This window comes from Pseudophryne corroboree, chromosome 11 (genome assembly GCF_028390025.1).
Source record: "Pseudophryne corroboree isolate aPseCor3 chromosome 11, aPseCor3.hap2, whole genome shotgun sequence".
Classification (NCBI taxonomy): domain Eukaryota; kingdom Metazoa; phylum Chordata; class Amphibia; order Anura; family Myobatrachidae; genus Pseudophryne; species Pseudophryne corroboree.
This window is the reverse complement of record NC_086454.1, coordinates 111,438,707-111,451,994: the sequence shown is the minus strand read 5'-3', so window position 1 is coordinate 111,451,994 and position 13,288 is coordinate 111,438,707. Positions and strand designations below refer to the sequence as shown.

General features: G+C 39.7%; 1 protein-coding gene across 1 annotated transcript in view; it reads right to left on the bottom strand.

Annotated features, from left to right (window-relative positions):
• Positions 1-531: 531 nt before the first annotated feature.
• The window catches only part of LOC134968656 (mucin-2-like), a 149,765-nt gene continuing 137,008 nt past the window's right edge, over positions 532-13,288 (bottom strand). Inside the window, exons 33-41 of the mRNA XM_063944181.1 lie at positions 12,084-13,189; positions 11,093-11,488; positions 10,556-10,654; positions 9,366-9,406; positions 6,455-6,583; positions 5,877-5,975; positions 3,326-3,454; positions 758-818; positions 532-671 (exon numbers count right to left, since the gene is read on the bottom strand). Of these exons, the coding sequence (XP_063800251.1) occupies positions 532-671; positions 758-818; positions 3,326-3,454; positions 5,877-5,975; positions 6,455-6,583; positions 9,366-9,406; positions 10,556-10,654; positions 11,093-11,488; positions 12,084-13,189 (2,200 nt within the window). The remainder of the gene's footprint in view (positions 672-757; positions 819-3,325; positions 3,455-5,876; positions 5,976-6,454; positions 6,584-9,365; positions 9,407-10,555; positions 10,655-11,092; positions 11,489-12,083; positions 13,190-13,288) is intronic.

The following is a 13,288-nucleotide window of genomic DNA, read 5'->3' as shown; positions in this document are numbered from 1 at the left end:
GTGGTACTGACACGCCTGGTGGTACTGATACACCTGGTGGTACTGACGAGCCTGGTGGTACAGAGTTGCCTGGTGGTACTGATGAGCCTGGTGGTACTGAAATGCCTGGTGGCACTGATGAGCCTGGTGGTACTGATGAGCCTGGTGGCACTGATACACCTGGTGGTACTGAAGAGCCTGGGGGTACTGACACGCCTGGTGGTACTGATGAGCCTGGTGGCACTGATACACCTGGTGGTACTGAAGAGCCTGGTGGTACTGATGAGCCTGGTGGAACTGATAAGCCTGGTGGTACTGATGAGCCTGGTGGTACTGATAAGCCTGGTGGTACTGAGGAGCCTGGTGGTACTGTAGATAGGCCTATAAAAGAAATACTCAGTAAAGTCAGTAAAAATTCCCCAAGTGAAGATATTTAAACATTGATAAAGGTAGAAGTATTTGTTCCCATAGAGTTGTGACAAATTTGCAAACTAAATACAGGAGAGATGTATCAAACTTTGGAGAGAGATAAACTGAAGTTGCCGATAGCAATTAATCAGCTTCTGTCATTATATATGTACTAGATAAATGACAGATGATTGCCTGTTGTAGCAACTTCTCCACTTTATATCTGTTGAAGGTTTGATACATTTTACTCTTAAGACTTAAATTGTTCAATCTTCTGAACATATCTTGATAATTATGTTATAAGTATAACCTGATATTTCTTAAATTGGTTTATAATTATGCATATTCAAAAAAGGTTTCCATATATTACCGTAATGTCTCAGAGGTTGGCATGTCCGGCAGCAGCCATCTGCATCATATTGTAGTGTACTCTAAAATATAGCAGAAAAACAATGTATAATGATTTATATACCAGGGCTGCTATTAATAAACTTGAATAAATATATAGTTTATTAGTTTAAGTCTAGTGTTTAATGTAAACATACAATAAATACCTTAAATAACAACTGTTCCTAACTGACAGCTATAGACATTGGTGTTTACTGACGAAGAGTTGGGTTGTAAAACCTGGCATTTCTGATTGTGCTTATGGCCAGTATTTAAAGGGCACTGTTTTTACAAGCAAGACATTGCTAGCAAAAGCATTGCCCTTTTAAATATTGGGCATAAACATGATCAGACACTTCGTAAATACATCACACTGTTGAATGTGTTTTTTTATGGTTTCAGAAATAAGAAACATACAGTGACACGCGTATGGACCAACAGAACCACAACAGTATACTGAGTAGCATGGGAAGATTGCATGTAAATGTGTAAATATATTTAATTAAAAGCTAAACTAAAATGGGTACAAAAGCAGGGGGAACAGAGAAATATTGAGAACTAATGCATACTGTATGTATGTCAATCAGGAATGACAGCAATAATGCAGAGCACAAGCAAGAATGAAGAGAAGAAGAAAAAGAGGCCTAGTGCAAGTCTATAGAATTGACATAAGGGAAACAGACGCATGAAATTTCCATAAAAGCAGTAGCAGTTGAGGCAAAGGGATACATAGTCACTCTACAGCAAGAGGTCCAAAAAGCCAGAGGGAAGGGACCCATGAGGGGTAGTATTATTGTATATAAGCCAGTCATGCCAGATCATGAGGAACCTATTGGAAGAGTTATGAAGATAGCCTGATATTTTTTCCATGGCTGCCATATGCCGGATTTTATTCATAAGTTGCTCGTGGGAAGGAGGATCAACACATTTCCATTGCTTAGCAATCAGGCAATGTGCTGCATTTAGAATGTGCAGGGAGAGCGAGCAAATCAGCTTATTCATTGAGACCCTCAAGAGAGCAGCCATCCTATATCGAGCAGGTGAAAGCAATTACCAGGTGCAATTGAACAGGGTCGGGTCTATCCAAAGAAGCTATGCCAACAAAGGAAGACATTGTGGGAACTGTGCAAGAGTTAGCTTTTATCAAGACCCATCTTGGTACATGCGATGATGCAAACCATGCAATTGCCTGACTCAGGTGGGTAGCATAATAATAAAAGCTGACCTGGTACCGCTGTTGGTAGTTGGACATCTAAGGGTGAGAAAGCTAACACGAGGGGTTTTAGCTCACAAACAAATTGAACAAACCACCTATGTAGTTGTATTAAGGCTGATCTTGGGACCACAACTGGGAGTGCCTGGAAGAGGTATAGCAGTCAACTTAATTGTCACTATCCTACCTAACCATGAAATGATAAGATCCTTCCACTGAAGCAAATCCCACTTACTGCTCTTAAGCAAAGGGGGAATGTTTGCCAAATATAAGGACTCGTAACGACACGTTGTTGTTTGTGCTTTTACATATTGTAAGTTTTCCCAGTTCTCCTGTGCTATGCACAATAAACAAAGCGTATTTACTATGCAAGTCAGCAATGTTTTGGGCACAAAGGGCCCTTTCTCAAGCTAGTAGAAGCTTAAAAAAGAGCCACCTGTGGCTGATTTGTTGCTGACTTGCACAATAAACACATTTTTTTAGTGCAAATATTTTCTGTTTTCTTCACACTGTTTTCTCTACATTGGAGTTGGTACCAAGTGTATGTACAGTGTATATATATATATATATATATATATATATATACAGTATTGATTATATAATATATATTATGTGTGTGTACTTACATTTCTTTGTTACCAGTGCTTGATGTGGATCCAGAATTGAGGCTATGTTAACATATGTTACACACATTCATTGTGATATAGAGTATTGTATTGTGATATAGAGTATTGTATTGTGATATGAGTATATCTATTAGACAGTGTTTGTTTTCATTTATATGATTGTTACTGTTCTTGTCTGCTGTCTAAAATACTTTAATATACTTAGAATCGAAAGTAATAACAAAAAAAAAACACTTAAAAAGAAGAAATAACTACGGGTAGAGTCTCCCATATCCAATATGCTTGGAGCTTTGTATGTCAGATTTTTCTGTATTTTGCTATATTTGCATACCTTGAGATATCTTGGGAATGGAACCCAAGTTTTAATACAAAATATATTTACAGTATGCTTCATATACACTACAAATGTATGCAATTGTATAATATTTTTAATAATTTTGTGCATGAAACTAAGTTTGTGTACATACACAGAATTTATTTATGTTTTACATATACCATATCCACAGTCTAAAGATAATTGTTTACAATTTTTCAAAATAATTGTGTGCATTAAATTTTGTGTTCATGGAACCATCAAAGAGCCAAGGTGTCACAATCTCAGTTACGCTAAAAAAAAATCCATATTTCGGAATATTCTGTATTTTGGAATTTTGAATATGGTAGAAACAACCTGTATAAAATATAACACCTAAAAATTTAGATAATGACCTACCAGGTCACATGTGGTAATGTCCAACTCTTGGCAAACTGTCTTGACTTTGGTTAGGACTGGCTGACCATTCTCTTCATCGCATTCATAGTAGCTGCATTTACTGTCAATATTGCGGTACTGTTGTCCAACCTAAGACACAGAGATTGATTCTAATTTTGCAACATAATACAGTAATAACAGCACTTTGTAGAACATTTATCTCTGAGCTTCACAGTATATTAGATAGCGAGCCCCATATATAGTTTGAGGCCAGTAATTTGGGGATGGTATGTGGATGTTATTGCACCTGGGATGCATCGATCCTAATCCCTAACCCCCTAACCCTCATTTCCCACAGTCTAACCCTAACCCTCCCCCCTCGCAGCCTAACCCTAACCCTCCCCAGTGTTGTCTAACCCTAACCCTCCCTCCCCACAGCCTAACCCTAACCCTCCCCCAGCAGCCTAAACCTAACCCCCCCCCCCCCCCCACGACTTATGTCTGTCCAGTCCCGGCAGTCCTTCAATCGGGAATCCAGTGCTGGAATTGCGATCTATGTCGTGATCCCTACATTGGCTTTCCAAGCAATGTCAGGATTCTGGCGTCAGTGTTCCGACTGGGATCCCGAACGCCAGAATCCTAACCGAATCCCCGTAATTTGTTTTGCAATGTAAATGCATTTCCGTACTTTGCATACATATTAAAAAAGTGTTAATGTCTCAATTTATAGGTACCACAGACTTGCATACTCTTATGCCTGGAAAGGTGGAATGTGGGCGGTCAGGGTTTGGTAAGTGTAGGCTGAATAAGGGCATGTCAGGGTGTGTTTACGTAAGTGCAAGCAGACATATCCTTGTACTTGTGAGCTACTGTACAGATCTGTGATATAATGATTACCATCAGTGGTACGATCTAGCAGCATCTGGTTGGCTCCTTTTGTATAAACCTCTGCAGCTGATATTACTTAATTCGTTATAGACTTGGCTACAGTACATTACTGTATATAAAGCGCTGGACAGTTTTTGCATTACTTGTCATTTCCATTTGGACTAATGCAGGAAATAAAAATCCCAATGGAATTTTAAAAGTACATTTTTTGGGGGGTACGGTACATCTTTCTACATACATTCTGGACCTGCTGCAGAATTGCACATAAGACTTTGTCGTGGGTGAATCTTGCAGTTGTTTGCATTGTGCATTTGTCCAAGCTGAGCTTATGCAATTATGAGCAACCAAGGGCAATTCCCAGTCATACTCACATCCATTTACAGCTGTATGGGTATAATTAGAAGGCATTAGGTCATTTGCACTGTTGGCAAGTTTTCTGAGGGTTGGTTGTGGGGGTTCACTACGGCTGGCCGGCGGTCGGGCTCCCGGCGACCAGCATACCGGCGCCGGGAGCCCGACCGCCGGCTTACTGACAGCGTGGCGAGTGCAAATGAGCCCCTTGCGGGCTCGCTGCGCTCGCCACGCTACGGGCACGGTGGCACGCTACGCGCGCCACACTATTTTATTCTCCCTCTATGGGGGTCGTGGACCCCCACGAGGGAAAATAAGTGTCGGTATGCCGGCTGTCGGGCTCCCGGCGCCGGTATACTGAGCACCGGGAGCCCGACCGCCGGCATACAGAAGACCACCCGGTTGTGGGTATGTAGACATAATTGCTGACTAGGCAGAGGTGAACACATGCAGAGTAATTCTGATTTAGGATTTATCTTCCCGCAGTGAGGCTAGAGCTGGTACAAAACTTCACAAGTGGTTGAATGGTGGCAGGGAGGCTGCATAATGTAGATGCAGCCAACTAAAGTCCATATTTATTTTTGTGCACAAAATGCGTCCGTGCATGTCATTTATGAGTAAATGCATCTGACTTGAAAATCAGGCTCACAATATTTATTTCAGCAGCATGATCTGATCTACATTATATACTATTGAGATTGATAGCTTTGTATTGAGAAACCATCTAAGCTTTTATCTTGTCAAGTAAGTTAGACAAATGAAGTCATTGGTTGCGATGGGCCACTTTTTCACTTAATCTCTCTCGAAGGTTTGATTAAGTTTCCGCTAATTTTATATATGTAAGATAAAAATGCTTTAAAGAAGATAAAAAGCAAATAAATCATTGAATATTCCTCAATAGGATATACTGTTGGTGATAGCATCAGGGGCACATCTAGAGAGGAGGAGGTCCGTGTGAGACTCTGTCTAAGCCCTCTCCTCCTTAGCCGGCAGAGTTGTAGACTCTGGGCACTACGGTTACAAGGGGACCCTAATGCTAGTGTGCATGCGCAGGTCTCTGGGAAAATGGCACGGTGGCTATTTTCCCGGTGATTTCCTTACTGTGCATGTACGAAACACCAGTAAAAATGGCCCGCATGCCAATTTCCTGGTGATATCTGAAGCAATGCTGCTCCCTACGTGGGACTCTGGAGGGTAAGTATTGAAAAAATGGGTGCATGGTGTGCAGTGTAGTCTCCCCTGGACCCCAGGGATGGCATGGTTGTGGTCCACACAGTTATATAGATGACAAAATAATATAACTACAGCAAGTGGTATTTAACTAATTGCTTACCTCAATGCTGACATCAGTGTTGTTTTCCCCCTTCATGGTACATTGTTTTGCCACACATTGCCCGCAGCACTCTCCACTACGTTGTTTGTATTCATAGCCCTAAGATAAAGTAAAGGACAGATAATACAGTATATGGATTATTCTCGAACAAAAATATCATATGAAATTAAACCAGATATATACTTAGCTCTTGGCTTCCAAAAGGAATAATATTTACAAGATAATGAACACATAATACTGAAGCAATTATAGTAACTTGGATTTATTATTTTTTATACGCCTTTAGGTTGCATGATGTATATACTGTACATATTATATATGAATGTTTTAATAAATGAGCCTCATAGACAAAACAACTCATATTTAAACTCTGCATAAGTGCACTCCATTAATTGTGAGTGTGTTCAGATTTTAATAAAGCACAGCAGAATATGCTGGCTATCTATGAAAATATGTTAATAAATTGTATTGTTAATGGTATATTTCTAGAATTTAACTGTGGGAGAAAAGCAGTGTAATATAATAGGATGCATCACAAATTGTCCCACCATTAATGTAAAAATATAATTTCTTCTTACTGTGCTGCAGGTGGTGTCACATACAACTGGGGAACATTTTATTGCATAAAACCCTGAATTCATATCCATGTCATGAGAACATTCACATGTTTGGCATGCATCTTGTGGCTGTGGAATAACAGATCCTCTCTAAAGAGAAAAAAAAATGCAAAAAGAACAATAATAAATTATTTATGCAATGACAACAAAATAAATATATATATGTAAGCAACATAAGTGATCAATGAAATAATCTATAGTCCAAATAATAAAATAATAAAAGCTATGAATTATTAAATACGCCTTTACCCAATTTACATAACAAACACTACCCTCAGTTATTATAGTACCACTTCAGTGCCAAATATACTTTAAGTAGATATGAGCGGTTCGGATCCTTTGGAATCCGAACCGCTCCTAACTTCTGGGATCCGAGTCTTCCTGATCCGCAGCTCGGGTTTTACCACCAGACTCGGATACCACTTTGAGGCAAAACTTAATCCTATTGATGTTGGATTCTCACTGGTTTTGGATTCTATATATGGCGCTGCAGCCGGGACTCGGCGCCATTTCACTCCCAGGCTTGCTACTGTATGTTGTGCTGTAGTCTGTTGTATTGGCTGTGCTGTGTTAGACTTCAGACTTACAAGGGCATATAGGGCCTTATACTTACAAGAGTATATAGGGCCTTATTAGAGATGGACGCAGTCGCTGCATTCACAAGCAGCGGCCGCGTTCATAGGGTCTGCGCACATGCATTAGCTATAGTGCATGTGCACGATCCTTCACCATGCAATTGCATCCCGGAAAGATGCAATCGCATGGTGATTGACAGGAGACGGGCATCCAGCAGCTGCGGTGACGTGTTGTTGGGAGGGCAGAGAATTAAATTGCGGATGCATCGTGGGGCAGCGCCACACATGCTGGATGGCCTTGCCCTGTGCTTGGATGCCTCCAGCATGTGAGTATATTAATGTAGATTTTGCTGCGGGAGAAAAATCAGCGTCCATCTCTGAATAGCCTCCATAGTCAGTGCATAGGGGGAACGTGTTAGACTCCAGACTAACAAGTGGCTGTGCTCTGTATATAGTCAGTGTATAGTGGCACACTGCTGTATGCTGCATTGTACTCTGCTGTATTGGCTATACTGTGTCAAAATCTAGACTTACAAGTGGCTATGCTTTAGATATAGTCAGTGTATAGGGGAAACGCTGCTGTATGCTGCGCTGTACACTGCTGTATTGGCTATACTGTGTCAAACTCCAGACTTACAAGTGGCTGTGCTCTGTATATAGCCAGTGTATAGGAGAAATGCTGCTGTATGCTTCGCTGTACACTGCTGTATTGGCTGGGCTGTTTGAGGCTCTAGACTTACAAGTGGCTGTACTCTGTAAATAGTCAGTGTATAAGGGGCATGCTTCTGTATGCTGTGCAGTACTCTGTTGTATTGGCTATACTATGTCAAACTCCAGACTTACAAGTGGCTGTGCTTTGTATGTAGCCAGTGTATAGTGGGCATGCTGCAATATGCTACTCTGCACTCTACTGTAAATTGGCTGTGCTGTGTCCATCTAAAGTGGCTCTTCACAAGCAGCACTATGTTGTGTATATTGTTTGTACTGTTTGGTGCACTTTACCCTAGTGCACTTTGTTCACGTTCATATATAAGCCCTGGGACTCCACAAAGATGTGAACCGAGCTGAAAGTTAATAACAAAATTATTTATATATATATATATATATATATATATATATAGATCTGTTGTTTGTACTGTTTTGTGTGCTCTATCCTAGTGTGCTTTGTTCACATGCATCTACAGTATAAGCCCTATGACTCCACGCAGTGATCTGCAAATTGAAAAATGGATAACGATCAGTTTAGAGAAGGGCAACCAAACACTAGTGTTGTAGCTGCTGCCACCAGTCATGCACTACTTTTCCTTTCTGCCACTGACATGTGGCAGTGTTTCATAGTTGTGCTATAAACTGCTGTGTGTTTATGCCGCAAGACACCAGCCAGTTCGTTGCAGCCTTTGTCGTAAAGCAGATGAAAGTAATATTGTGAGCTGTGAGGTGGCCAAAATTGACTGGAAATGAGTGGAAAGGAATGTTATTAAGTTTAATGATACCCTAGGAACAAAACAAAAAAAGCCATCTATGTGATTTTAGCTTTTTTTGTACATTTTTGGAAAAAAATTCAAATCCAAAACCAGTCACAGACGAAATCCAAAACTGAATCCAAAACCGGACAATAAATTAGGACCCAAACGAGCAAAAATGGTCTGGTGCGCATCTCTAACTTAAACTTATTGGCAGCAGTGCAATAAGAAGAAAAGATTAAGGGGCCCATTTATCATAGCATATTTGCAGCTACTGTATAACCCCATTTTTGCAGGTTAGCTGCAAATATTAGGTAACATCTTAATGTAAGAAGGAGAGACCTGCTGCGACCCCTCTATTGCTACCCACAGCCGCATCCCCCATAGGTTTCTGCAGGGGATACGATAATGCCAGATTGGCCAATTTCTGGAATGCGATGTGCTACACACCACACTTGTAGCCAGCAGAGGGTTCCCCCGCAACACTCCCCGAAAGTGGCCACTGTACATGTGCGGTCTTAGCTGACCATACATGCGCGGCAACCCCCGGAAGCCATCACAGCACATCGCAGGGGCCCCTGTCCTTGCATGTGCTGGATCATGCATCCAGACAATAGGATTGCATATTGCAATGCGATCCTGGGCAGTAAGATCCTTCTCTAATCGCATTGAATGTGCGATCCATGGTGTACATAATCAGTACCATGTTGGATTTGAGATAATATAAAGACAGTAATTGTACTATAATATTACGTTTAATGTGTCAACAAAATTACTCTATCAAGGCTTTGCAATACAACAAGGGAAAGATAGGTATTTAAAGGGATGTTTTACCTGATATACATCATTTTCATAGACACAGACAGATTCAGGCACTGTTGATAAATACATACAATAAATTGCAGCATAATATTCCAAATAAGAAAACATGATTAAGAACATTCGAGTAGTCCCTAATGTCTCTCAGCCATTTAAAGTGATAACAACTAACAGATTAAGGAGGACGTGCAAAGCAGTGATAAAAGTGGAGAAGGGAGCCAGCGGAGAAGTTGCCCAAGGCAACCAATCAGCATTGATGTAACATTCCTAATTTGCATACTTTAAAAGTATACAGAGCAGCTGATTGGTTGCCAATGGCAACTTCTCCACTGGCTCCCTTCTTCACTTTTATCACTGCTTAGTACATGTCCCCCTAAATATTAAATACACTTTCCATAGAACACATACTGTACATATATCTATTTGTTAAATGCTTCTTTACCATAAAATTGCATTACTCACCATAATCGTCCAACATCAATCTGACAAGAGGCTCTTGTCATGACACTATGAAGTTCAGTGAGTCTCCTTAATCTAATGATCTAACTCTGTGTGTCTGTGGCTTCCCATTTTCCTCTGGCACGCCATCAGTTACCTAAAGCTCCATCCGCATTGTGCAATCACACAACTTGAAAAGTCATTCCCTCCCGCAAAGTAATCACACTCATATCCTGAAGCACTTTGTGCTGCTCTGAACATTCTTACAATCTGATTTTCTACTGAATGCTACAGTGTATACTGGTCACTTCAAATATATCCACACCAAGACTGAATTAGTCAATCAAACCTAGAGGTAACTTGTCATAGATTTAATAATGAAGAGAGGCACTTTTATGAAATGCACATAGAGAGTATAATTTACAGACATAATTGCCATCCTTTAAAGCCTCCTCTCCAGGAGAAGCCCAGAGAGGAGACATTGCCTCCACCTTCGTGGTGAGGCTAAATAACATGGATTCACATCATCAAGCCCTGTGCCCCCCATACTGCACTGCAATTCCCATAAAATCTCCTTATCCTGGTTGCTTCTCTAGGAAACCAACAGCATGATGGAGATCTGGCCACTCTTCCATGGGTGTGGGGGACTGGCTGAAAAATTACGAGTCTCCCGGCACTTGCGGAGGAGTAGACATGTATGTTTTACAAGTGTTTTAAAACTAAAATGACAACAATTAATAAACAGAAAGGTAATATGGCTTTCTTACCGCAAGTTATATTGACACAGCAGGCACCAGGAGGCAGGAATGAAACTACTTGGTAGCCAGATCCGCATTTTGGCATCATGCACACACATTCACCGCAAGCTATAAAACAAGTAGAAGGGAAAAGTCAACTTTTTAGACTTTGTAATTTACTACAGGGATTAGTGGGCTTTATGTATTACCTTACCACAATATAGTATTTGCTATACGTAAAAAAGAAAAAATATAATACTGTTCATTTCTTTAATTTTTAGAAATGTAAAGAACTATAGACAGACTATTGGTAGTTTCCCACTCATTTGAATTTACAACATGTCATTCAGAAGGTTATCAGCTGTTATATATTGGTCTGCATTTCAATGTACAAAATAACAATTAGCAGTAGTCTTGGGAACTAGGTTTACGGAATATTTATTTGAATCAGCTATTAAATTAGTTAATAATATCACTTTTTCTTAATATAAAATATAATAAATATATTTTGGAAGAAAATATCTTAAGTCTGTATGAAGAATTAAATACTGAAAATAGCAAACTTACAATGAGCAGTGGGATATGAGAGGGTTGTATTAGATACGGGAGTTGATATAGTTGTTGAAGATCTGACAGATTCTGATGTTGAGAAATTGGAAGTTACACTAGTAAAAGATGGTGTGATGGTTGGAACAGTTGCTGATCCAGTTGATGATGATATTGTTAATCCAGGTGTTGTTGTGCTAGAAACTAAAGTTACTGTGGATAAGGGTGTTGAGCCTGTTGGTATTGTATTTGTTGCTCCAGATGTTAATGATGTAGTAAGTGATCCAGTGGTTAATGGAGTTGATACTGTTGTGGTTGATGAACAATCCCCAACATGTCTATCTGGCTTACAGTCATTGCTACAGATTGCATAATATTCACAACCATTGCTGTCTGCTGTTCTATATATAACATCACCTATTAAGGAAAAAAATATATATAAGTAAAGTGCCTACAATCAGCAGGAAAATAGAAATAAAAAATATAAAAAAAAGAAAATCTTTGAATATTGTCATAGTTAACAAATTAATCATTGGAATTATGATTTTAAATTTGTTGATGAAATTCAGGATTTCACAGAGCTCACATATTACACTGCAGTATTTTACATAACATACTGTATAAATTGATATAAATTATGATTTCTAAGAATTTAGAAACTACATTCTGGTTTCAATGTTACAATTCCAAATGCCTAAAGTATGAGTCCCAGATATGCATGAAGAGCAAAATCTAAAGGATTGTGTGATCGTATTTTAGGTACCTAATAAACGGAGTGCCACAGACATTTCTGCATAATGGCCATAATAAAAAGCAAAGAAAATTGCTTAAAATTGTCAGCTTTCAACAGAATATGTTTGCTGAACTTATGTATACAGAATGCACATACATGCAGTATAAAATTATCAATATATTTGCATTTAAAATCTATATAATAAAGACATTTTATAAAATGAACTGCTTCACATAAAAAATATACTAAAATATAGTGTAACATATAATATCCACTTACCAGGTGAAAATAATGATTTATTTACTTGGCAAAAACAAGGTGTTGACGTGCTGGCTGATGACAAAATAGATGGAGTTGATGGAGTGGTCACAAAGGAACTAGGTGTAGTGCTGGGTCCAGATGTAGTTTTTCCACTGGTAGATGATATAGTTGTAGACAAGGGGGTTGTTGTAGTAGTTGATGATGTGGATGACGTAGAAAACAAAGATGTAGATATTAGGGTAGTAGTTGTTCCAGAAGTAGAAGTAATGGTAACAGTTGGAGAAGATGTAATAATTGTTACTGGGGTTGGATAGGATGTTAAGGTAGTTGAGGTACGACTTGTAGTTGAAACAATGGTCACTGGTGTTTCTCCTGTGGTTGTGGGTAAAGATGAAGTTTCTCTTGTGGTTGATTCTGTAGAAACAGATGAAGAGCTAGTTGCTGTATTTGATGGAGAAGTGGATGAAGTGGAAGTGATTGGTGTTTGGCTTGTGGTGGTTGTTGGTGAAGAAGAGGTAGAGGTAGTTGTTACTCTTGTTGAGATGGTTGTTGGAGTGGTTGATGGTCCACTTGTGGTGGAAATGGGAGAAATAGGGGTTGATGGGGATATGTTTGTTGAAGTGGTGGATGAAGTGGAAGTTACTGAGGTTCCACTTGTAGCTGAAACAGAGATATAGGGAGTTGTATTTGATGAAGTGGTGGGTGAAGTAGAGGTGGTTGAAGTTCCGCTTGTAGTTGAAACAATGGTCACTGGTGTTTCTCCTGTGGTTGTGGGTAAAGATGAAGTTTGTCTTGTGGTTGATTCTGTAGAAACAGATGAAGAGCTAGTTGCTGTATTTGATGGAGAAGTGGATGAAGTGGAAGTGATTGGTGTTTGGCTTGTGGTTGTTGTTGGTGAAGAAGAGGTAGAGGTAGTTGTTACTCTTGTTGAGATGGTTGTTGGAGTGGTTGATATTCCACTTGTGGTGGAAATTGGAGAAATAGGGGTTGATGGGGTTATGTTTGTTGAAGTGTTGGATGAAGTGGAAGTTACTGAGGTTCCACTTGTAGCTGAAACAGAGATATAGGGAGTTGTATTTGATGAAGTGGTGGGTGAAGTAGAGGTGGTTGAAGTTCCGCTTGTAGTTGAAACAATGGTCACTGGTGTTTCTCCTGTGGTTGTGGGTAAAGATGAAGTTTGTCTTGTGGTTGATTCTGTAGAAACAGATGAAGAGCTAGTTGCT